The sequence below is a fragment of the Metarhizium album genome, assembly GCF_000804445.1.
Source record: "Metarhizium album ARSEF 1941 chromosome Unknown scaffold_5, whole genome shotgun sequence".
Classification (NCBI taxonomy): domain Eukaryota; kingdom Fungi; phylum Ascomycota; class Sordariomycetes; order Hypocreales; family Clavicipitaceae; genus Metarhizium; species Metarhizium album.
The window spans coordinates 31,117-55,346 of record NW_024467579.1 but is presented as its reverse complement, the minus strand read 5'-3'; the positions used below and the strand labels follow the sequence as shown (position 1 = coordinate 55,346).

The following is a 24,230-nucleotide window of genomic DNA, read 5'->3' as shown; positions in this document are numbered from 1 at the left end:
TGCCTGGCGGAAAGCCTGATGCTTACTGCTTAATTTAGTACCTAGGTACTTACTAATTACTTGAGTACTGAGTACCTAAGGACTTCTTAGTAAGTTCAGCTCTGCGTGGTTCGGCGCCCCCCTGTGCAGCAGGCATCGATTGGCGCTGGGCGGCCACGTGACGCACCAGACTGCGGGTTTGGACGTGCTAAAGCCCCGAGTCAATTGGCTGTCTGGTACTCCACACTTGAGCACCGGACCATTGATGAATGTATCGACTTGCCGCCAAGGCTCAATGTGCCCAACTTGGAAGTCCACAACTTGAGAAGGCGGCGCAGCACAAGCCCTCCGACACGGCAGTGACTGGGGTCCCGGGTTCAAGTGGCACGTTCGACCCGTCGGACATCTCTCCTTCCCATCCGAGCCCCGAGTCGCAGGCGCTCACAAAACATATCGCAGCTAACGACAAGACGACCAAGTCTAGAAACGACATCGACTCACTCGAAATCACGCGCCCAACACTGTTCCCCATCGTCGGAATCCAGCTGCATCGCTCGTCCGGTCTCTCTGTAGCCGGCTTTCCACTGCAGGCGTCTCCTAATTAAGAAACCCCCCACCATTTTGAGCATCGACAACACTCCGTACGCCCCCTCAAGCCTCGTATCCCTCATGCGACGATAAAGCTCGTCGACGACAGCAAGGCCCGAGCTAGGGAGGCCTTTAGTTCGCCGCCCTGTTGTCGACGATTCGACATTGGCAACCGCTGCGAGACCTGCTCCGCGTTGTTGACTGCTGGTGAATGACAGGAGGCGGCCTCCTTACCACCGACGCCGGGGCGTTGACTTGTGCAAAAAGGTCGTTGGAAACAGCTCCGCGGCATATCAGAGGCGGCAGGAAAGCCGTTCTCTTTGCCCTTGATGATGGTAAGTCCGCAAAACACCGCTTCGTAAAGACTAGTAGCACGACACGAGAGCCTATCTGTCTGCAGGATATGCCGTCCATTCTGGATCCCCGCCTCCTGTACCGGTTGCTAATACTACGCCTTCCCGCAGACCTCATCTCGACCTCGCGACGAAGCTGCGGGCAGCTTCAGCAGCCGTCGCGGCCATGCAAGTCAACTTTCCATTTCAGACCCCAGCCATCATGTGACCGAAGCGATAGGGACGCTTTATGGCGATGAAGACGACTCTGGGTCCGAAAATGGCGGTCGACCATTAAGTTTTATCGATGGATCTTCGTATCGGGAGCAGATACATCGGCCAGCTCATCTGGACTCACATCACCATGCTCACGCTCGCTCCCGACATCAGCAGCAAATGGACTACGATACCCGCGAGCCCTTGACGCGGTCAACGTCAGACGAGCCATATGGCCCACAGCACTCTGATGAAGAAAATGGCGGGAGCCTTGAAAAGTCACAGACGCCAAACGCCCCATCGCCAAATCGTCGAGCCAGTATACAGTATGAAGGAGGTTCCAAGCCGCCTGCGCCGCCAACGTTGTCACTACGCGACGCTCAAGCCGACGAGGTGGCATCCCAGTTCCCGCTTACCAATATTGAAAACCCAAATGATATCGCGCAGGAACTGAGCAACCTCCAGGCCCTCAGGCGCATGTCCATGGATGTCGGAAACAGTAGTGATCCGGACATACCACCTATCGGACTCTCAGCAATGCCAGTCATAGCCCCGTCCGGAAATGACGATAAGAATGATCCCTCAAGGCTTTTATGGGTTCCAGCTAGGGTTCATCCAGAATTGGCCCCCAGCGAATTCAAGTCTTTTCTGGAGAATCGTGTACAGTCGTTCAAAAGGAGATCCGGCGAATCCTTTCTTTCCGCAGAGGGTAATAATCTGAATTTCAGCAACGCTGGGTCCCTAAGACGTCAAAAATCCATGCTCTCTCGGCAGATTGATAACTCCAGTGGGCAAGGAGCAGTGGGGTATGTCGACGGGGCAGACCGTCTGGAGCGCAAACGGTCAACTGCAGGCCGTCACAACCACATATTGAGCCCCGACGAGTTGGTCGAGGACGCTGCCCGCGCCGTTCAAAAATTTGCAAAGGAAGCACAGAGTACTCCCGGTGGAGAGGAGGGCGGCGCTGAGGATATGCCGATTCTGCCAATGGCTCCTGGGATGGGGCTGAGACGATCGACAAGAACAACCTATCGCAAGGGCGGTAGTCTACGGTCTGGCGATAGATTACCGTTTTCAAAGCGTCTCGCCCAAAAGCAGCAAGATGGCGAATTGCCGGACCTTCCCAGTGTACCACCAAGTGATATGTTACGAGGGAAGACTCCAGAAAATGGTCAAGACTTCATGGGAGAAACCTATCCCAGGCCACCACCATCAGTCAGAAAGCAACAAGACTTGCTTCAAGACTTGCTGGGGAAAGCTGGATCTTCTCCAAGCGAAGAAGACTCTCGAGTTACATCACCACCGGCGCAAGAGCAGCTCCACGTTCGAGCAGTCTCGATGCCAACAATTGCCTCGCCTTCGGAGAGTGAGCCGCGAAACGAAGACGCAGGCCGTGCGAGCAGTAAGCTTCCAGGAACATTTCCTCAACGATCGTCATCGCAGACTGTCGGTTCGTTGAAATTCAACTCCACGCCAAAAGCACCCGAGCTCGTTGTGGAAGATTCGCTTGCCCCCCAAAGCGGCAGGCATTCAACACCCGTAACAAGTAACTATACTCTTCAAAAACCAAATCAACAGGCTCATTACTTGTCGAAGCCTTCACAACAACCGCCATATAACGACAAACTCGGATTGCCATCGTCGTCTCTTCTTGCCGGCGATGCATCACGGACTGATAACCTGACCGTGATTCCCACTTTTAACCAAGTTGACAAAAAATCTGACAAAAGATCAAGAAAAGACAGGGATGACGACACCGCTAGTACATCAAGCAAGTCAGGAAGTGCGTGGAAATGGTTAAAAGGCGTTACTGACGATAAGGACAAGAAGAAAGAGGAGAGCAAACGTGCAAAGGCCAAGGCGCTCACCGAAAAAACGTCCGACAACGCTAGACTCGACGTAATTCAAAGCTCGATTGACAAGACTCCCGCAAAGGGACGCGAAAGTCTTGTCCTGGATAGGGACAACATTGATAGCAAGTTGTTGGAGGAGCGGAGAAAAGAAAGCCACCGAAAAAGCGACTCCAAGAAAGACAAGGATGGCAACATCTTCTCGTCGATTTTCGGCGGCAGCAAACGAAAAGAGGAGAGGGAAAAGTCGGGCAAAAAGAGCCAGCATCTCCAAGTTCCTGAGGGGCCGGTGGACAAGTCTCCGAGGCCAGATGTGGATTATGGCTGGACACGGTATACATTGGGGGAGGAGAGAGCTATCTATCGAATGGCTCATATCAAACTGGCCAATCCTCGTCGACCGCTGCTCAGCCAGGTGCTGCTCAGTAATTTCATGTACAGCTATTTGGCCATCGTCCAGGCTATGCACCCTCAGATGAACGTACCAACATCTCCGCAACAGAAGCGACTTGAAGAGGAGGCTCGACGAAAGAGACAAGAGCAAGAGTATCTTGCGCCACAGCAAATGGATGACGAGCATGCTGACAATAGCTTGGAGCAATACAATTTTGACTATCACAGAGTAAGCCCATGTTCTTTGTCCGCAAATGTTCATGCACTAACAGATGATTTAGGCTGCCATCCAGTATGCTGAGTCCGGACATGAGAGCCAAATTGATTATGTTGATGAAGCTCAAATTTACGAAGATGAGCACGGCAATGACAACCAAGACGACTATGGCTATGACAATCAAGACGGATATGGCCACAGCGTCAAGGACTACTACCAACATCAAGGCAATGATTCACACCATCGACGTCAGGGTGGCGACAGTATGTGGTGAAACCAATCAAATGGCCCCCAATCACTCCATTTACTTACAGTATCGTTTTCTTCGTTTTCCAAAGACTTTATATGATCGTCTGTAACATCTTCTCAAATTTTTCTCCCCTCGAAAAGAAACGAACCGAGCCAAAAAGACAAAGTAGATCAACGCCATTGATAAGAGGCACATACAACAGCTGTATACGAGAATACTAAATTTTCCAGCATTCGACGGAGTTTTATTTTTGGGAGGTGCAGCGTGCTTGCAATCAGAAAGTCAAATTTCTCCACTTCTGGGCTTTGCCACGGGCAAATCTCGAATCTCCCGGGTCTTTACTTTGGGTTACTTCAATTTCTCTCTCCCTTCCTCCCACCTCTCTCTCTCTCTCTCCCCCTCTCACACAGCGAAGGCGAAAGCTTTAAAGGGTGGGCGCAAATAACGATTCTATATTATGCATGTCTGTTTGCACTTGGTGTACTTTTCCTTCTCGTGCCTCGAGTCGAACTGCCGTCGACGAGGAGAAGCGTCGACATAAGACCTTGACTATGGATATTAGCTTCTTTTTTTTGTTCTTCCAACTCATATTTCCTTTACGTTTCCTTCTTGGTTGATGTATGATTTGTCGAAAATAGCCTACTGGATGGGGCTTTGTATTTCGATTCGCCCTTTCTTCGTGTAGTCGAGGGCAGCGCGTGGGAAGCGACGCGTAAGAGCTAAGGTTGTGCAACGAGAATATAGGCTGATGCAGGATATGGCATAATACAAGGATTGGTATTTGGGCCGTCGTCAGAGTTGACAGGAGTTTCTTTGTTGATGTTAAACATGTCTTTTCGTCATTGACTCGGAGACGATGGCCACCACGTGATCCGTTATTTTTACAGCAACACAAAATGCTACACTGATGTAAACAAACAGGCTGAAGCGTTTTGCACATGCTTCAATAGAATTCCTAGCTATATGAACTAGGTGGACTAGAACATGCGATTTAATCATCATCACAAGGCCCTATTCAGAATTGATTTGGTAGAAATTTTGCCAGTTGTACATACCATCTTAATGGCAGATTCCTTATAAAGAACCAAAAAAAAAACTCATGTACAGTACAGGAGGTTGCCCTTTTCTTGCTTTCCCTGTCGCTACGCCCACCATTTATTTCTTGGGTTCTTCTTTTTTCTCCTCCGGCTTAGGCGTGGGCAGCTTAAAAGTAACCGGTCTACGGTCCTCACCAGGACCAACCATTTCCCATGCACTAGAGCCACCTTCAAAGTTACGGAACGCCTGCGTAAGCTCAAGGGGTTCGGTGACAATTCGCTTCTTCTCCTCGTCGTACCGGATCTCGGTGTAGCCCGTCAGAGGAAAGTCTTTGCGGAGCGGGTGACCCTCAAAACCATAATCGGTCATTATACGTCGCAGGTCAGGATGGCCGGCAAAAAAGACACCAAAGAGGTCGTAAACCTCGCGTTCGTACCAGTTGGAGCCGTCGTAGAGGCTGGTGACGCTGGGGACCGGCGAGGCCTCATCGGCATACGTCTTGACACGGATGCGGGAGTTGTGGCGGACGGAGAGGAGATTGTACACGATTTCAAAGCGTTTGTCGCGGGTAGGGAAGTCGCATGCGGTGACGGTGCTCAGTTGGGTGAACTCAGCAGAGGTGTTGTCTGTTTCGCTGTAGCGATTAGCGAAGACCGTCCGCGGCAATGAAGCGACCCCGATGCAGGGTGACGGACTCAATTAAGCCGGTAGAGGTATAGCGTTGATAGACGTACACTTCAAGAAGGTGAAGACGGGTATGACACCCGACGGGGAGATGTAAATGGTGAGCTCGTCCTTCCAGACAGAAAACTGCTGGATGTACCTTGGCAGGCAGCCCATGAGCCACGATCCATATCGGTGCATGTTATCCGACTTGCTCTGGTATTTGTCGGCTGGATTGACCAGAGGAGCCTTGAGAACTCCAACATGATCCCGGGGAGCCTTTCGCATATTCTCTGCTTCCTTGGGCATGTTGACGAGCTGAGCGGCCGACACAGAAAAGGCGCGGAGGGCCTGTCCACTGACAGCCGCTGAAGGCCGCAGTGCTGAGACGAGTGCTCGGCTTCGAGGCATTTTTGTCGCCATGGCCTAATCGTACGCCTTTCAAGCGGCCAATTGACGAAGCCAATTCCGAGGCCGAGGTGGTGGTGGTGGTGGTGAGCTCAAGTTCGGGACTGGAGATTGGGGAACCCATCGATCGCTACAGCAAAACCCCTCCGAGGCTCTGCCGGACGTAAAGAGAGAGACAAATGGCAAATCTGAACCCTGTGATTGGGTACCTGGCTAGACGTTGCTAGGCGCCAGGCCAGGCAAGAATGAGCTCTATTTGCGCTGACAAAGAATAAATATCACGTGAAGCCTAGGTGGACACTAGACCATATTGGGATTAATGCAAAGTCAACTTTCTCCTCCAAAGCTTTCCGAATGGATCATTATTCTGCCCAAAGGCCCTCCTTGCTCTGCTTGCCCTTTGCATACCAACCTTAATATTCAACCTCCTCCCCTCTTCCTTGATATTTACATAGCACGCTATTTCAGAAAGACATCATGGCACCACAGGATTCCTTCATAGAAGAAGAGGACGATGTTTGGTAGGTCTTATCCAGTCTTGGAGCCTCCCGAGGCAGACGCGCCAGCCGCACTTCGCTCCCTCCTCAGTGGTTCGCGTGTCGGGCACCATCAATCTCGACACAAGCTAACAAAGTTGTCAACAACAGCCCTTTATGCATCGAGGAGTTCGATCTTTCGGATCGGAACTTCCGGCCGTGTCCTTGCGGCTACCAGGTCGGTTTATTTACCCTTGCCTGGGCGGCTCGATGCCTTGGTTGGCCTTGAAACTAACGATGCCCTGCAGGTCTGCCAGTTTTGCTTCAACAACATAAAGAACAACATGAACGGCCTGTGTCCCGCTTGCAGACGGCCCTACGATGAGAAGACGATAGAATGGAAAGTCGTTACTCAGGAAGAGTGAGTGCCCCTTCCATATCCCGCTCTACCGATGCCGTTCCTTCTTAGCATATACACGGACACAAAGTCATTACTAATACATGTTCTCTAAGAGTTGCGGAGTTCCGCGCCAACATTCAGAAAAACCAGAAGAAGCGAGCACAGGAGCAACGACAAAAGGAAGTGCAAAAACGCGAAGCCGAAAAGGAAAACCGGAAAAACCTAGTCGGCGTTCGAGTAGTTCAGAAGAACCTGGTCTACATCACTGGACTGGCACCCACTGTTCGTGAAGATGAGTTGCTCAAGACTCTGAGAAAGCCTGAATTTTTCGGTCAATATGGCAATATTCAAAAAATATCCATAAGCAACCGCAAAAGTCCTGATGGGCAACATCATTCCCTTGGCATCTACGTCACGTTCGAAAAGCCCGAGGAAGCGACAAAATGCATCATATCGGTACACGGGTCTCCGAACGGCGACCGGATATTGAAAGCTCAGCATGGCACAACCAAGTACTGTTCAGCCTGGCTGAAGAACGAAAAGTGCAATAACCCTGGCTGCATGTTCCTTCACGAGCAAGGAGATGAGGAGGATAGCTATACTCGACAAGATCTCTCATCTATGAATAGTATTCACACACAGAGACCATTGCCAGGCGGGGGCGGAAGCTCATCTCGCTCGGTTTCCCGGCAACAAGTTCCGCACCCAACGGTCCCCCTCCCTGCTTCTGCACAACCGATGGTGCGCACTACTAGTAAAGAGGACTCTGAAAATGGAGCTGATTCATCCGCACTGCCGTCATCTGCAAACTGGGCCAGAAATCCTCAACGCAGCCGGAGAGGTAGTTACGCGACTAGCGGCGCCGCGTCTAGTCCTGCCATCTCCGCGTTGCAAACCGTTAGAACGGAGGCTTCCCAGGAGGCTGTAGAAGACACTGATGTCCCATCTACGCAGCCCGTGATAGATAAAGGCAAGCGACCGCAGCATGCGACACAAGCTCAAATTTCTGCTCCTTCACTGGAGAAGACGGAGCAACACCCGCATAAATCAAGGGACAGCTCCCTCGTTGCTCTGCTGAAGACTCTAGAAACCTACACGCTGCCGGCCTTTACTACTGATGGCTACAACGATGATGCTCACCCACCCTTGTTTGATATCCGAGGCGGCGAGAAGCGAAGGGCCATGCGAGAGGACGATGAGTCTCGAATCGACCAGGAAGACCGGACCGAAGCACAAGCACCATCCGAAGGCGAACCCGAAACTGGGGGCAGTCTTGCCCTTGGTGGCGAGCCTGAGCATCGGGAGCTCGGCAGAGATGTCCACGGGTTTGATCAACGACAGCCCAGTACGCAACCTCCGATTCAGCGGGGGAGCACGGACGGGTTGTACGGCGCACCATCGAGCGGTTCCGGCTTTCCCCAGGGCTCTAGCAACATCGGTAGAGCCATGACGCCGCAACAGCTGGCGTCCCTTCGGTTGCAAGCTGGCTACGCGGATCAAATGCCGCCTAGTATTTCAACTCAGAATCCGTTTCAAAACCAGGGTCATAATCGCCAATCCTCCCGATTTAGCTTTGCCAACGACAGCGGTAACTCTACTACCAATATCAAACTGGCCACAAACCCCCGGATTATGGCTCAGCAGTCGTCAATGATGCCCAGTCCTTTCCAGTCGCAATCGAACAATAATCTGTTCTATTCCACATCTATGCCTGGCCCGCCGCCTGGCCTCAAGTCCACGGGCACCCCGCCTAGCATGTTTGGTCAAGGGTTCGGCGGCGGCTCAGGATTTGGCGGAGCCCACAAAGATTCCTCCAACGATCTACTGCAAACGCTCATCGGCCGCAATCGAGGAGGCAGCACCCAGCCTCAGGATGTTGGAAAGCGTGAGTACATGATTTCTTCTTTCTCAAACCAGTATCCACCACCCTCTACCTCCACCCCAGCTCCTGCTTCTGGTCTCCTGGCATCGCTCTACGGCAACCATCCTGGAGCTTTCCAAGACTTCGGTTCGAAGCAGAAGAAGAAGGGCAAGAAGCACAGACATGCTAACACTTCCTCCTCAGGGGGGAGTGGCTTAGTAGATCTTGCCGACCCGAGTATCCTGCAGGCAAGGATGCAGCATCAGTCACAGAGCAATGCCGGAGTCGCCGGGCAACAAGGACTGTTCGGTGGTGGCCAGAGCCAAGGTGGGTACAATCCTAACATGATGTATAACACCGGCTATGGGCGTTGGTAGTCGAAGAAGAAAAATTAGGAAAATAGGACTACAGAGTATGGAGCCATGTTTTGTCCCTCCCCCCCCTCCCCCCCTCCCTCGCCCTTTACTGCCTTTACTTTCATGTTTGTCACGAACAATTCTCTTGTTTTCGCTCTTTATGTACTTCCTCGGCTGGTTTTGGCGTTTCATCAGCATGCTTTCAGCACAATCACTGGGAGCTTTGGGCTGCATCTTCTGGGAGCACAGAGATATCCCTATCTTTTTGTTTTGATCAAGCAGGCATTTGTGTGGTTGCCGCAAAAATCCCCTACGTGGGGTGAGCAGCAGGTCTTTGCACAGGGCGTCAGTTCTCTTTCTTGGTTTATTGGGGAACCAGAATTATGCACAGGAAGGCGATGCCACATCGACCTCGATAATTATTCCATGTTTTTTTGGTTGCTCTAGGTCTGCCTGGCGTCGGTTACAGACTCGTTGCATTAGGGATGAAATAGGAGGGTCAAGTCAGGCAAGCCATCATCGTCTTCCACAACGCACACACATACGCCCCTTCTATGTACGTTAACAGCTCACACTATGGTGCGCACCTCCAGAGAGGGTAGCATCCTTGGTCAGAAATTAGCAATATTGTCTATTCTCTCCAACTTCGCCTTGCCCCTCATTGTCCCTCCCTGTGGAAGACGATGATGGAAGCCGTAGGACGATCCGCCACTGTCTGCTTGTCTTTCATGTACTTAACTTTGGCCTCGTGCTGTAGACCCAGCCGGTGTTGATTGTGTTGCACAAGAAAAAGTTTTATTTTGGCATCACGCTAACGAATCTTTTTAGAAGGCGAGCTACTTTCGTTGGACGAAGCAACAGGTTCGGTCGATGCCCTGGTTTCCGATGAAGCCCAGGGAGCCTACGCAGGATCAGGATTCGGCCTTGACATGGGAATGACACGGTCTGTACCTCCTGGATTTGCCATCCCTCCAGGAATAGCAAACTTGGCTACGCCAGCGATGGCATCTCCAGTGCTTAGTCAACATCACCAGCCTCGTGTCGTCGCACCTGCATTGCCCAGGGCACCCCTTCCGCCTGGTTTGGAGCATGGTACCGTGACACCAGTGCAGACCCCGAGAAAGATGGCTGTTCCCGTTGTGGATGCAACAAGGACCAGCAACCCATCCGCGTCTGAAGTTGGGCCATCAAAGCGTGCGTCATCGCAGCCTCAATTTGAACAGCAGTCAGTATCGTCTCCCCTAGGAGATGAAGACTTCCCGGCACTTGGGTCGTCGCGATCCATCAAGGCTCCAACCCAGGCCCCAGCTATTCCGGTCTTTCCAACGCCCAAACCGACTCCAGCGCCAAAGAAGAGCACCGATAAGACTGCTGAATCGGCGGTGGGCACCCACGATGACTCTGTCTCCGCTGTGATCAAGTCGAACAAAAACAGACCCTCTGCTATCAAGCTCCAGCTGCCGTCGGATAACTCTGTTGCAAGTCAAGGGTTTCAAGGCACGGATAAGCCGGCTGAAGATTCACCAACCTTCCCTCCTTTGCCAACGGCCACAGCTAGCTCTCCTTCACCAGTCCATCGCGGCGGGCCTCGAACACTGCGACTCATGTCGATTCCAAGGGCTTTAGAGTCTCCCGCGCTGCCCTCTCCCATACAGTCGGTGGCTTCCAAGGCAGTCTCTATGTCACACAGGCCAGGCACCCCGAGCAGCGAGATGGTTAGTGACACGGCCTCCATAGTGTCTGCCTCAATATCGGCATCCCGTGCAGGATCGCCTCCGCCAAGCAAAGTTGGTTCCGCCGCCGTGCGAACTACCACAAAGAGCCAGCAGCGCAAGCAGCGCAAGGAGGCTCTCAAGCAGGAGACGAAATCCATAGCCGAGGCCTCAAAGCCAGACCCGGAGGAGCATGCTCCAGTCATCGGCCGCAAGAAGAAACAAAAGAAGGAGAGGACGGCGAAGGCGACAGTTGCTCAGGAAGAGCCTGTCGCTTCAACCGCTTCAGCTCCTGAGCCTTCCAAGACTGGGCCAGACGGGTCTGTGCAGCCCGACTCTACGAGTGTTAAGGTTGTTGAAGAGACAGATTCTAAAAGAAGGATGATTCAGAAAGAAGCAGCCAAGGACAAAGACAAAGACAAGGCAAAGGACGTGAACATGGGAAAGAGCCGAGCAAAGTCAGCTCTTTCGCCAGCATCACCACCAACACCACCGTCACAGCTGGCGGAGGCTGTCAATTCAGTGCCCGCCGAACCTATCGAGTCATCAGACCCGGCTGACACACAGCAGTTTGGGCCAGCCTCTGTGTTTCAAGAGATCAAAAGCTCGCTATGGACATCAGCTCCGGACAAGCTGCTACTCCTCAAGCCAGTAAGCAGCAGCTCGTCACGTTCCGATCATGGCCAAACTGCAAGTGGCGCAGGCCAGTCCGTGTATTGCAAGGACTACGCCTGCAAGTGCGGCGAGATCCAAGACGATGATCTCACGGCCCTTCGAGCGGGCAAGCCGGTCCGTAAACAATTCCATGTTGACGGCAGCAGAATGCTCATCACGCCTAATGGGGATTGCATCCGCGGCTTGACTCCTGAGCAAGAAGACGTCTTCCTCAACCTGCAAGCCGCCATTGCCAACACGGCTGATAACCCAGGTGCATTTGTGGCCCCGAGACACCAACCGGGCAGCGGAGCCTTCTCTCTCATCAAGGGGCGCGCAGTTCCCAACGGCCGCCCCAACATCTTCCCGGCCGCGGCGCAGCCCCAGACCCAGGATCCCATTGGCAAACTACAGCGAGAAGACGCCCTCAGCTACATCAACCAATATGTCCTGCCACGCCTAAACTTGGACGTCGCAAACATGGGCTTCCCCAAGGGAGCTTCTCCGCTTCGTGATGCCGCAGCGGCTAGTCTCAACGCTCTTGCTCCCTACTTCTATGGCCCTGATGCGGCTGCTGGCGTGGGCATCTACAGTGCCCCTGACGGCGCTCGCGCTATGCAAGACTTTTCCTCGTCCGGCGGCGGCCCGGCTGCCGACGCCAGCAAAATCGGTCCTTCCAATGGCCTCGGTGGCATTTCCCTGATGAGTGTTGACGATGCAGAGGTCCGCTTGGCAGCTTCGCGGAAGGAGACGGAGAAGCTGGAGAGGGGCCTCAATGCTGTGATTAAGCGGAATAGAAGACTTCTCCTGGGCGGTGGTATTTGATCTCATGACAATCAGACAGCAACACTTATCATGCGCATCAGCGAGTTTCTACATTTGTCTGTTTAGAGAACATTGTACGAACAAGAAGTAGCGGTTTGTCTTGTTTTAGATTTTCAACAGCGAGATAGACAATATCACATTCTCAGACATCAGGGGGCGTTTTGGTGCAAAGAGACTTTGCCTTGCGTATTTTATGTAACAGTATCAAAGGCAGCCATGTAACGATAAGAGTATGTAGTATACAAAGATAGTCATGCTGTGTGGACATGATCCTTAATACATGCTTTCAAGCAATGCGGCCGTACATCGTATGCTGGGTATCTAATGCAATTTCTCCAACGCCGCCGCCCCTTTCCCCCAAGTCAAATACACTCAGGGCGTATTCGCATTGTCTTCGTCCATTTTCGTTTCCCAAAGGCATTCTTCCAGTCGTTCCATCAATTTATCTAGAATCCATTCGCTTTCTTCCTGTCCACCCATGAGAGGACTACGATTACCAACCCAAGACCATTTGACGCGGGCGTCAGCATCGGGGAGTTGAAGTGGTGCTACTGGTTGCAGGGATGGTCGCGGGGCTCCAATTGTCTCAGCGTCTGCATCTCGAGGCACATCGTGGGCTTCAACGCCCTTGCCACGATGGCGGTTGTGGTGTTTGTGTCTGTGTCTGCGTGTCCGTTTGTGTTTCGTCTTAGGAACCACTCTTCGGTGATTTAGGGGGTCCCGTTCGTCCTCTCCTATTAGAGCCAAGAACCATGCCCACTCTTCAAATGTATATCGACGCGGCTCAGGCTCTCTAAGGTGTTGGGACACGGTCTGAATTTCCTTGACGAGCAGTAGATGTAGTTCTGCGCCAGTAGGGAGGGTGTCGAGCCGAGACTGTACTTCGGCCAAAGAAGGACGGCCCGGCGGACTTTCGGTTTTTTTGCAAAGTTTGTGCTTTCCTTGACGTTCCTCATCATCCGCCTGATGTTCCTGAGAACCTGAGCCGCCGCTATGGCCAGATTCATTCTGTTGTTTTTCCGTGTCCTTAACATCTTTGGGGTCGAAACCTGTCCAGTCTTCCGCCTTTTTATGCATTCGCCTTTCTCTTTCGTGCTCCCGGATCGCAATGGTTGCACTGCGAAAGAGACGGCCAAGCGAAACGCGATTAACAATGTACTTTGCATTTCCCGTGAAACCTTCTTCGCCGGGAAGAATTGTAATCGTGCCGATACGAATTGTTGCGTCCTTGACAAACTTGACCACGGTGTCGCCCGCGTTGGAAATAAGAACCGTCATGGTGGGCAGCGCTAATAATGACCAGAAAACGAAGAATGACTTGCCAGCATTCGAGGTCGGTGTATGATCTCCATAACCGATAGTCATGAGTGAGATGAAGCAGAAGTAAACGCCATCAAAATAGTTCCAGCTCTGATATGACTTTTCAGCTCTGACAAAGATCACTGCGCCCACAAGCCATAGTAAAATCCACACGCCGGTAGATACTGCCATTGCCATCCATTTTCTACGGATTGAGGCCTGCTGCTGGATCTTTCGCATCAGCAAGAATTCAGTTTTTCTGCGGTCGAGTTCATTTTGAGGCAAGTCAGAATTTTCCGGGCCCCAGTTTGAGATTGTGTCGTCGTCAATCGGGTTCAGGATATCATCGCGGCCACTCTTTGTCATTGTGCGAATGAATCTTCGTCGATTCTTCTCTTCCATCCGAGCATCCAATCGACGCCTTCCGCGTTCGAGTATCATGCTTCGAATGGAGCTAATCACAAGACCGAGGCTGATAACCCCAATGAGAGCGTACGGGATAAGCAGCGCGCATCCCAGTGTTGTCTTTGGTGCAAGGTCTCCAAAGCCAACAGTGAAAAGCGTCACGTCGGCCCAGTAAACGGCGTCTAGGTATCTCCAGCTTTCCAGCTCCGAAAAGACCAGCGCTCCAAGCAGGAGGTACATTAGAAAGAGGATAGTTTGAAGCATGAGGGTCCGTTGGCTGCGAGTGAGGTTGAAGTCCTTGGGGTAATGGCCTGAGGAGGCTCCCCAAAACGTCACGACCATCAGTGAGGCGTCGACAAAGTACAGAATGGCGGCCCACATGCCGTAATAGAAAGCCTGTGACCAGATGAAGTCTTGTGTTAGATCGAGGTCATCGTCGAGAGGACCGGCAGCGGTGGCATTGAGGGCTAGTAGACATATGGCAGAGATGTACCTATTCACATAACGGACAGTCTCAGCATCGAATCGAAGACTTGCGACAAAGCAGGCAGGTAGCAACGTACCATCCAATGATTGTGATAGGTTGAGCAATACTAAAGCGAACTCTCTTAGTCATATTCAGCAAAAGAAAAGCGTTTGAGACCAGGGCCACGGCTAGTTGGATGGCATTCACAATGGTGAGCCTATAGAGACGACATTAGCTGGCTGTCACATTTGTTTACTAGTCTTCAACATAGAGGCAAATTCGGTTAGGAAGCCGGTCTGCAACGTACCAAGGAGGGTCTTGAATGAATATAGCATCGTCAACACTTTGGCCAGGGACGAGTTTTTGGCGCCACTGAGATCCCAAGGCGCAGATACTGAAACCCGAGGCGACAGGGCCAAGCGTAGCTGCAACCATGGGGAATGCGGAGGAGGCAAACCACCATCGGCTAGAACAGATTCTATATGAGCGGGCGTGCGGAGGATGATCCGATGAAAGCGGGTATTGGTAGGAGCTTACCTAGGAATGAGATGTGCCAAGTCGTTTTGAAAACGTATCTCGCGGGAGCGTTGGTGCTGGGATTGGAGTGACATGTGCCTTGGGGGATCATTATCCACGGCTGAGGCATGGTTCTCGATTGCATTTACATGCTGGCTGCTGTCCATGGCATGAGAATAAGGGCGCCGAGACACTGTTCGGGGCCCTCGGTTTCAACGGACTCGAGTATCGTAGGCTGGTGCGGCTGTCCAGGTAGTTTGGAGAGACGAAGCTGTACATAGGTGATGCTGCAGGCATGGCAGAGTGAAGGGAAAAGATAGGAGAGAGCTAAGTAAGTCAAGTCCGGTCAGGAACGAGGGTTCTCGACGTTCAAGGTTTTGGGGTCTCAGTTGCGTCCAGACCACGGTGGCGTAGAGATCTGTTGTCAAGTCAAGCTGGATATGGCTGATAGGAAATGGCTCGTTGGGGCATAGATCAAGGATGCAGGACACAAAGGAACAGAGAGAGAGGCGAAAAGGAGACGTCAAGTGTCTGAGGTCTGAGGTGCAAGCCTCGGGGCAAAACGGGTTGACGAGGCGGCTAACTGGTGTTCTCAATCTTGGACAAGGTGGAAGTGGCAGGCGCCATCGACGCCATTGACGCGAACGTTCCTGCAGTCTTTCACCAACACCTGTCTGTCAGGCCACACAGGGAGCAAGTCGCCAAAGTCTTGCGGCCGCTTTACTGATTCGCATGCATGGCTCACCCGACAGGATTTACTCAACTTCCACCAGCCTCACACTTCGACGAGGCCGTAGATAACTCGGAGGACAGCTCCACTACAGAGCATGGATCAGGGTTAGGGTTTGATTGGCCGGCACGTACTGTATTTGCAAGGTACATACACTGTGGGTCCAAGACGACACTAGTTACCCTGCAGCTGGAACACTGACATCGTCAACGGTCAACGGTCTAACCAGCACAATCTCAAGTGCCCTCATCCGTCAGCCAAAGCCCGCCAAGGGAAACCAGTCTGGTTCCGAACGTCGGCCATGATCGCATCAACACTGACCAGCGTGCTGGCCGTAGCACTAGCCGTCTAGAACTTGCGTTGGACGTCGACTTCCTGGTAAGCACCATTCATGTGCGTCCACCCGACGAGTTCGACGCCGTCAAGCTATTCCCTCACCCAAAACTTACAGCGTAGAGCGCTTTGGGCACTTCGGCGCGACATGGTGGTGATATTCTCAAAGGTCAACGTCAGAGATGAAGGCTAACATGCGCGGGGGTCATTGCAGGGACCGTTCAACGTAGATTGACAGAGCGCTCGCCCCGGGCCTGCTGGATCAAGATGCCTCGATGGCGTCGGCTACTTCGAGTCAACGTCCACGGCTTCTCCCCAAGATCGTTTAGCAGCGCGGCATCAGAGAGGGTAGAGGTAAGATGCGGTTCTGCAGGCCACGTCACCATCGAGTAGGTCACCTTACAGTAGTCGTGTTGATGTTTGACATCACCAACCCCCCAGGAAATCAGTTGCTCACAATCATCAAGCCTATTCAACGTCCCTGGACGTCCTACATCTGAGCCCCTATTGATACACTTGCCTCCTTTCCCCCAAGCTGATGGCTCAGCATGCAAACTGCCAATATTCCTCCAAAACCGACCAGTCGCCAGCATAAATTACCGATGGAGACCCTTCTCGACCCCCTCAAAGGAAAGCAAAGTCTTCAGCCCGTTGCATTGGCCGACACCGGTCCACGACACCGCGTTCGCCTTTGCATGGCTAGTCGAAAGCTTGGCGCCGCCCAAGCACGACAGGCGCGACATTTACATTTACGGATCATACCTTGGCGCCAGCTTAGCCGCGTCTCTGGCTCTCACGGAAGCTCATACGCACGCAAGGTTCGGCGTCAGAGGCCTCATCGCTTACAATGGCGTATACAATTGGACAATGTTTCTCCCAGATCACCGAATCAACAAACCACCCAAAAGGACCAAGGTTGCAGCAGCTCCCCCAGGACCTGCAGAGGGGTCGCAGTTACATAGGCTGCAAGAGCGCATGCCGGCCATGTTTGATGCGCCGTCAAATCTGTTTGATCCGTTTGCGAGCCCAAGCCTGTTCTTCCACAGTCCAGGCTTACTTGTGCCGCAATCATTCTTCATGACATTGGAGCATTCGGCCCTCATTGAAAACATGATGAACGACGAGGAAATCCCACCGCTTAAGCCCATCAAAGCACCAAGAAAATCCCACCTAGTCTTTCCGCCAAGACAATCGACGCTCAAAATCCCCGACACTCTTCTACTATTTGACTCTGCTCCACTGCCTGTCCCAAAGCCATCTACCAAGCCAAAGAGCGCACGACCAAGGAAACGTGCAAAGCCAAAAGGCCATAGTTTCGGGGCCCAGGCAGCAGAGCTGGCCGAACTAATGAGGCGAAGCGTCGACGTTGTGGAATTGAAGGAGCGGAGCAAATGGGATGAAGACGTACATACCCGCGTCGATGAAGCACTCAGACGGGTGCAGGTCATGGATGTAGGGCTGGAAAGAGACGGTGTAGAACTCGGGGATGCAGGACACGACGCCGTAACGACATGGCTAGAAAGCCGATGATTCCACTTGATCATTGCCAACTACGTACATAGATTTTTGATATAAGCTGGGTATGGCCTGACTGGATGCAAAACACGGCCTCGTATGATGCTTTCTTGGTTCAAAATCACCTCAGCTGGCCGGCAAGAAGCCTGGTGCACCACCTACGTACGACCTTGTCACGAGTTGGCAGAAACGCAGATGAAAGAAATCACCAGTATTGCTGTGAGATGTCAGCCGAACCTCATTCCTTGCAAACTTTTCCTACCGTTCCGCAGTCCACATTGCCATGGACTCATGGAGGCACCCGCATCATGCATGTACGATGCGTAACTGGCTTGTCTGTCGTTCACTCGCAATTTCGCACACAACAATCAACACCCGCAGGCACCCGCAGGCACCCGCAGGACCGACCCGTTGATGTAGATGAATGTGCGGGTCTTGGAGAGATTTTGCTACACAATTTCAAAAATTTACAAAAAAAGAAAAATTTATAAAAAAAACATACAACACCGGGTACTCGCTGGTCGTCACCGACCCAACTACTAATCCGGCGCTCGCTAGGTTATCGTACGAGATCGGACGGGATCGTGAGTGATCTAGCGGCTATGGTCGTATGTGTCTGTCAGTGTCATTAATTGTCTCTATAAGTATAGAGCTTATAGTTGGTATTGAGTATGCTACGATACAGGGGTTGTGACACCGTGGCGCTTCCAGACAAAGGCCTCCCGTCCGATCTCCCACGATAACCTAGCGAGCCCTGGATTAGTAGCTAGGTTAGTAACGATAGCGTACTCTTGGACAAGCACCCTTGTCATCATATCCTTTTGTCTAGCGGCTGGGTGGCGCTTGATAGACTTTTATTTTCGGGAGTCTCGTAGAATCAGGAGCGAGTATGACCGCCATATACGCTATATACACAAGCTGGTGGCGCAATTTTATTGTGAGCAGTGAATCTTTGCCTTTTTTTTTTAGCCAAGGTACTTGCCTAATGATTGCACTGCAACTTGAGACCGTTGATACAAGCTGGCGTTGGCGCTGGGAATGTTGTAAATTTTCTGAGGGGCGTCAACATGAGCCGTCTGGCTGTGTTTAGGAGGGGAATGGGATTTATTGATACCAGGCATTAGTTGACGGGACACTGCGTGGACTGAAACGTTTCGCAACATGAACATCAAATGTGCAGCTGCAGTTGTAGATGGCAGGTGACAGTTGACAGGTGGCAGATACCTGTTGGCGTACGCGAAACTTCGCACGGCGCCACTTTTGCCTTTCCCTCCATCTTCCCGCGAAAACCAGGCCAACACCTCGCTTGGCACTTTTTACCAATATATACATATATATTGCACAGCACAAGAACTCTGCAACCAGGCAAGACAAGCATTTTGCTTTACTGACGTACTCGTGGTCTGGTTGACAAAGTCGTGGTCACCATGTTCCCTCTGTGCCAGAGAGTCAGAGATCATGATGATTCTTCGTTATGAAGCATACCTGAAATGGCCACAACATTACAGTCTCTCCGGCCAGGGTTCCAACGAAAACATGTCGTCACGAAGGCCAGCACAATGCACAAATACAAACAGACACAGGGAACAAGTGTTGCGGATGGTTTGGCTTGGCTTACGACACGTGAGTATCAACAACTTCACCTTTTGTGGCATTTCACTGTGTGCATACAATGGGCAATGATGAGTTTACGCCTGAGCTCACTGGAAAATTTGCGAAAATACACGACAATCATGCTCGGGCAGAAAAATGTATCGCGAAGTACTATGGTTTTACCTGCATAGTCTTGTTCTAGTTAAAAAAGTCATGGGGACATATGGCGATGTTCCCTAATTGTCAATACCAGCTTCGGGACTTGAATCTATGTAGGCCCTTGCAAGGAGCAACACAAGCACTGACCAGCTTGCGTGCAGACCAAGGGCCAGCCCCGGGACTATGATGACCATCATTTATCGGGAGGTTTTCCTCTCGGAGGGCTAAGAAAAGAACCTCAATGACTGCTGAGTCCCTGGTAATGGCATTCCCCAGAACGAACCAGGAAGCGAAATAAAGGCATAAATGGGCGGTAACCAAAGATGAATAAGTTGACTGCCATTTCTTGTGAATTGCAATGTGAAGGGAAGAAAGGAGAGCAGGATTGATTATTAGGGGAGGATGACTTTTTATGCTTGGGACAGAGGAAGGTAGTCCCTTCCCTGTCTGTCAAATCCCTTCCACCAGTGCCTGGGAAGGACCAACGAAAGTGAGGCAGCAGATGGCAAGTGCTATTCTCCCTGAATGAGAAGCAAACGTGTGGGCGGGCAAGGCTTCATTCCTGCAAAACTCCAACATTCACAGTTTGCAGCCGCCATTGAAATGTGCCCCCAGTGCTAATCGACCATTCGACTATATATCTCATGGTTGCATCTAGTATACCATGGTGTCAGACTACTTAGGTACATACCCTGTTCTTCCTCGATACCACTGGGGAAGAGCTGATCCAACTAAACCGCAGTATTGGTGCTCCCGAAAGCTCTTTCACATCCCATTACTCCACGGCGAGCTAAGGACTCGATGCCATTGCCTACGTACCTCGGTGCCCTTGGGCAGCAATTTTACCAGACCGACGGCCTGCATTATGCGTTTCATCCCTATACATCGAGTACTCCAGGCCGACCTTATTCTCTCTTGGCCTAACACCACTTAGATACGGGCAGACAGCTCACTGGCAAATATATACGATAATTCAACTCTCAATGCCACGCACTAGAAACACGCAACACACCAAAGGGGAATTAGGACATATGATCCGGAATAATACTCCAACTTTACACACCAACGGTCGCGCTACCGTCATGACCTGCGGTGTACTATACATAATTATATAACACAGGATTAGACGTACAATTTGTTGTGCGGCCAAATTAGATGCCGCGAATTGCAACCCAATTTAGCCTCCCACGTCTACCTTGTCTATTCTTACGTCACGAAGTTGGCATTGTTGTGAATGGCATAACCCGACTGTGTAAGTCTTAAAATGCACCGCCTTGCCAAGGATGCAGAAAAGCATCAAGGGCGGTGCTATTTTCGTCACAGCTCGCAGATGCGCATGCTGGCCAACAGTTTCCGGTCCTCGGTTTCCGGTCTGCAATTGCTCTGTCAAGCGCTGAGATTCCGAAGTGGTACGTTGTCACGCATGGTGTGTAACGATAGGGTCGCTTCTGCATCGCCTCGTCAGCCTGGAGGACAACTTAAGCGGCCGTGATACCTGGCTTTTCCTAGAAGACATCAAGCAGATTGATTATGCCGATCGGCCGTTTTGCCCTTGGGCTCGGCCATGATTGCCCGGAGCAATATCGTTGGTTTATTTTGTTCCATTTGTCCAATATAGACAAGAATCAGACCAAGGGAGTGGTACAATATTAAACGGTAAAACTTGGTAAAGCACTTCAAGGCTTCAAGGCAGACATTTAACTTAGATGACACCATTCAATTGCTGCTCTCGAGACTGCCACGATTCCCTCTAACTAGGATTACCTGAGTCACTGGTCTGCTGTCCTGTTTCGGTCAAAATCATTGGCAAATGTCAAATGTTTTGCTAAATTCTGCGTAGCTGGACCAGACTCTTCTACCAGTTGGCGTCTTTTGGTTGCAAACTAACTGTCGGGTGTCAAAAGAAGTCTCAATCCAGGCCAGACCCAAATCCGTCTAGTAGTTGCGGTTTAATCCGCCCTCGGTATTTCAAAAGACTATGCACCAAAATGCACAGCACTACGCAATGTTTTCAAGTTTGCTTGCCCTTATAGTTTATTCCTTTCTATTTTTAAAGGGCAAAGCAGCTTTGCCGCCTTGAGGGTGCCGCTTGAGTAGCCAATATTAAATATTAAAAGCTATACTATAACCTATACAAGCAATTATTTATAATAATACCTTCTTTTCTAAGCATTATACTTGTAGTCTTTCTTTCTTCTCTTTAGGCTACTTTAGTTACTCTTACTAACTAATAGCTAAGTACATTAATAACTAGCTAGAAGACTATAACAAGTATCTTAAGGTAAGAAGGGAAGGAAAGAAAAGCAAAGCTTGGGGAGCTCTTAAGCTCCTGAGCTCAACGCAGCTAATCTCGCTGACTACATGTGCAGAGCATGGGTAGACAGCGAGCCTAAAAGGAATACATACCCCCGTCGTACATTGAATCGTTGGGTATACTATTCTAAGGTTATATACAGATTTGCTTGACAAGCTGCTACATACGACCACAGCCGCTAGAAAGCTCAGGATCCAGCAAAGCTGGACGAGGCAGCAAACCATGAACTTGCACGCACTCAGGCGCTGTGGCGCCCTTAACAAGGGATATGTCGCCAATGGTCTCAGTGGTTGCATATTTCGCGGCCCGCTAGATTTCAGCGCCGACGTGCGAATAATCACGAGGTCAAATGGTGGTGTGTATCCTACCAAGAAACCAGTTTCCAGTGCATAGCTGGTGCTGTACCTTCGTTACGGCTGATCACCGTACGATACGGAGCCAAACCGTAATCCTCCCACGCGCTAACCTCGCTTTTGACCAGCTCAGCCGCGCGCGTAGTAACGTTATCTACCGAACCCACAAGGGACAGACAACAAGGGATGGAAAAGGACCCGCACGCGTCGGCCCCGCAAAAGTGGCCGCACAAATCATAAAAGCCCTTTTAAGCCACGAGGACTCGTACGTAGCAGGTAGCAAAGGAATTCCTCTTTTATTTTATTTTATTTTTCGAAAAAGCAAAATGGAATTCCGAAACTGGGCAAAAAGAGGGCCTGGCCGGGGATCGAACCCGGGACCTCTTGCAACATAACAGATTAACGAGATGAAGATCCCAAAGCAAGAATCATACCACTAGACCACCAGGCCACCTGATGTCATAACTAGCCAAAAATCCACTTTATCAAGGCTTTGCATTTCCGGGGACGCTGGCGCCGCCAGCTCTCTTTTTCTCCCACGATCATCAACTAGCTGGCTCGTCATCGAGGGTTGGGGCTCATTATATTTTCCGTCGACAGCCAGGTCTCGACTTCTTGCGGAAAAATTCGGTGTCCGTCTCAAGCAACAAGACTCTTGACAGATCATTTTGACTGTCTTGAGTCCACCGAACGGCGGATGACGGTGATTGGCGACCGCAGCGTCGCTTTTCGTGAATGAGCTGGGGCCAGGTCAGGTCACATCAAGGCAATAAAATAAAACCCTTTTAGCTGGCGCTGGCCCGCTTGCTGTTCATGCTCAAGTCCTGTTGCAGCGCAAAGAATGTCGCAGTTGATGCAACATGACATTGTCCATCCTCTTTCGAGTACTCCGTACAAAAGCGGTCCATTATGAAATTATGATTGAGTTTCCTTCTCCACCGCGGGCTATTCAGCAGTCGTACACCCGAATTCGTCCCCATCTCGGTAGAAATGATGGCTTCCATGGTACTCCGTATGGCGCTCGACGTTACGCCGTGGCAGTGTCGCATTGTTTGCCCACTATTTGCCTTGGGCAGGAGCAAGTTTCACTCGCACACGTCGGGACTCCACGGGCTGCTACCATTGATTCAAGACTACCGACTGTATTGCAGTCGTTGGAAGCCGTGAAGTGCAGAAGCAGCGAGCCCCTTTCGAGTGGTCTACTTGGCCTGCAAGCTGCTGTCGGTATACGCTGAATCAAGTCCTTTTTCACAGCGGATCGACCCATCACATCGAGCACCAAAGCGACTGCTCGCTGATTTGCATGTTTAATTTATCCGAGCATACCAGCATCCTACATCCTGCGTATCAGTATCAGTACATGACCATCTCCGTCGCTCGTGCCATGAATCAGAGCTGGAACCTACCAGGCTACACTGTTGGAACGTGGAAGGATGATGGCGGCTTCTTTTGTTCCCGGCGTACGGAGTACGTGTGTACTCCTTGGAGGCCCGCCAAGCACCAGCCCTGCAGCGGTAGCAAAGGCACAAGGCGCAGGTCCCCCAGGCTCATTTTTTATAGTTACCACCAGTGCATTCAATGTTGAAACGGCTGCGTTTTATTAGTGGCGGTGGAGCGCCGTTCTTGAAATATAAAAAATTGTTGTCGTAGGCGTGGCCATGGTCAACCAACCCTTGGAAGCCCAGGAGAACGAGCCACCGCTGGGTCCGCCTCACGGTCTGCTTGGACCTCAAGTCTCGGACATCAAATTCGTGCGTACGGAGCAGTCGTGGTAGAGACAAAGGGCGAGTGAGGCAGCCCTGGTCAAGCAAGCCTCGAGATGCGGCCAGTCCGAGTCCATGAGGCGAGGGGCAAGTCAACGTGGTCTGCATGTCCACTTATTAGGCAAATACTGCAGGCCAGAGGAAATGAAGACATGACATGACACGAACTGGCCGTTGGCCACTGTCTCAAGCATGGCGTGCGTGCATGCGCAGTGAGTTTCGCGCTCAAGGATCTGCAAGTTTTGTAGGAGAACTGCGTACCTTGCACCGACACGGACGTCGAGAGACGCAGCAGGGGGTTTTGCATGCAACTGATTCCACGATGCCAAGGTTACAGTACTTGAGTACGTTGGATGTTGGATGTTGGGTGTTGGCGGCAGCGACTTTGAGATGTCGCGGCGCATTGAATCCAAGTACCCGAGTACCCAGGGGGCCCAAGTACTCGGAACTTGAGTGCGACGTCGTAGCTGGGCAAGTACCTTTCATTGTGAATACTTTATCTGGGGACCTACGGAGTGCTCCTAAAGTGCTAATCAGCCTCATCCATTGTTGCCCCGCCGTGCCGA

At 51.4% G+C, this 24,230-nt stretch overlaps 5 protein-coding genes across 5 annotated transcripts; 3 read left to right on the top strand and 2 right to left on the bottom strand.

The window, feature by feature from the left end:
- Positions 1–896: 896 nt before the first annotated feature.
- On the top strand, positions 897–3,849 carry MAM_02717 (Sporulation protein Zds1; the record flags this gene model as incomplete). Its single annotated transcript, XM_040821516.1, has 3 exons — positions 897–902; positions 1,032–3,587; positions 3,640–3,849. 3 exons carry the CDS (start codon positions 897–899, stop codon positions 3,847–3,849), a joined length of 2,772 nt encoding a protein of 923 aa, XP_040680085.1.
- Positions 3,850–4,980: 1,131 nt separating this feature from the next.
- On the bottom strand, positions 4,981–5,937 carry MAM_02716 (NADH-ubiquinone oxidoreductase-like protein; the record flags this gene model as incomplete). The annotated part of the gene is made up of 2 exons (XM_040821515.1): positions 4,981–5,489; positions 5,598–5,937. 2 exons carry the CDS (start codon positions 5,935–5,937, stop codon positions 4,981–4,983), a joined length of 849 nt encoding a protein of 282 aa, XP_040680084.1.
- Positions 5,938–6,411: 474 nt separating this feature from the next.
- MAM_02715 (general negative regulator of transcription subunit 4) lies at positions 6,412–12,218 on the top strand (the record flags this gene model as incomplete). Its single annotated transcript, XM_040821514.1, has 5 exons — positions 6,412–6,455; positions 6,582–6,648; positions 6,719–6,831; positions 6,924–8,998; positions 9,856–12,218. The coding sequence occupies 5 exons, from the start codon at positions 6,412–6,414 to the stop codon at positions 12,216–12,218; spliced, it is 4,662 nt and encodes a 1,553-aa protein (XP_040680083.1).
- A 372-nt stretch (positions 12,219–12,590) lies between these two features.
- On the bottom strand, positions 12,591–14,823 carry MAM_02714 (potassium channel; the record flags this gene model as incomplete). Its single annotated transcript, XM_040821513.1, has 3 exons — positions 12,591–14,415; positions 14,486–14,605; positions 14,696–14,823. 3 exons carry the CDS (start codon positions 14,821–14,823, stop codon positions 12,591–12,593), a joined length of 2,073 nt encoding a protein of 690 aa, XP_040680082.1.
- Positions 14,824–16,234: 1,411 nt separating this feature from the next.
- MAM_02713 (uncharacterized protein) lies at positions 16,235–17,497 on the top strand (the record flags this gene model as incomplete). The annotated part of the gene is made up of 2 exons (XM_040821512.1): positions 16,235–16,356; positions 16,435–17,497. 2 exons carry the CDS (start codon positions 16,235–16,237, stop codon positions 17,495–17,497), a joined length of 1,185 nt encoding a protein of 394 aa, XP_040680081.1.
- Between the last annotated feature and the right edge of the window lie 6,733 nt (positions 17,498–24,230).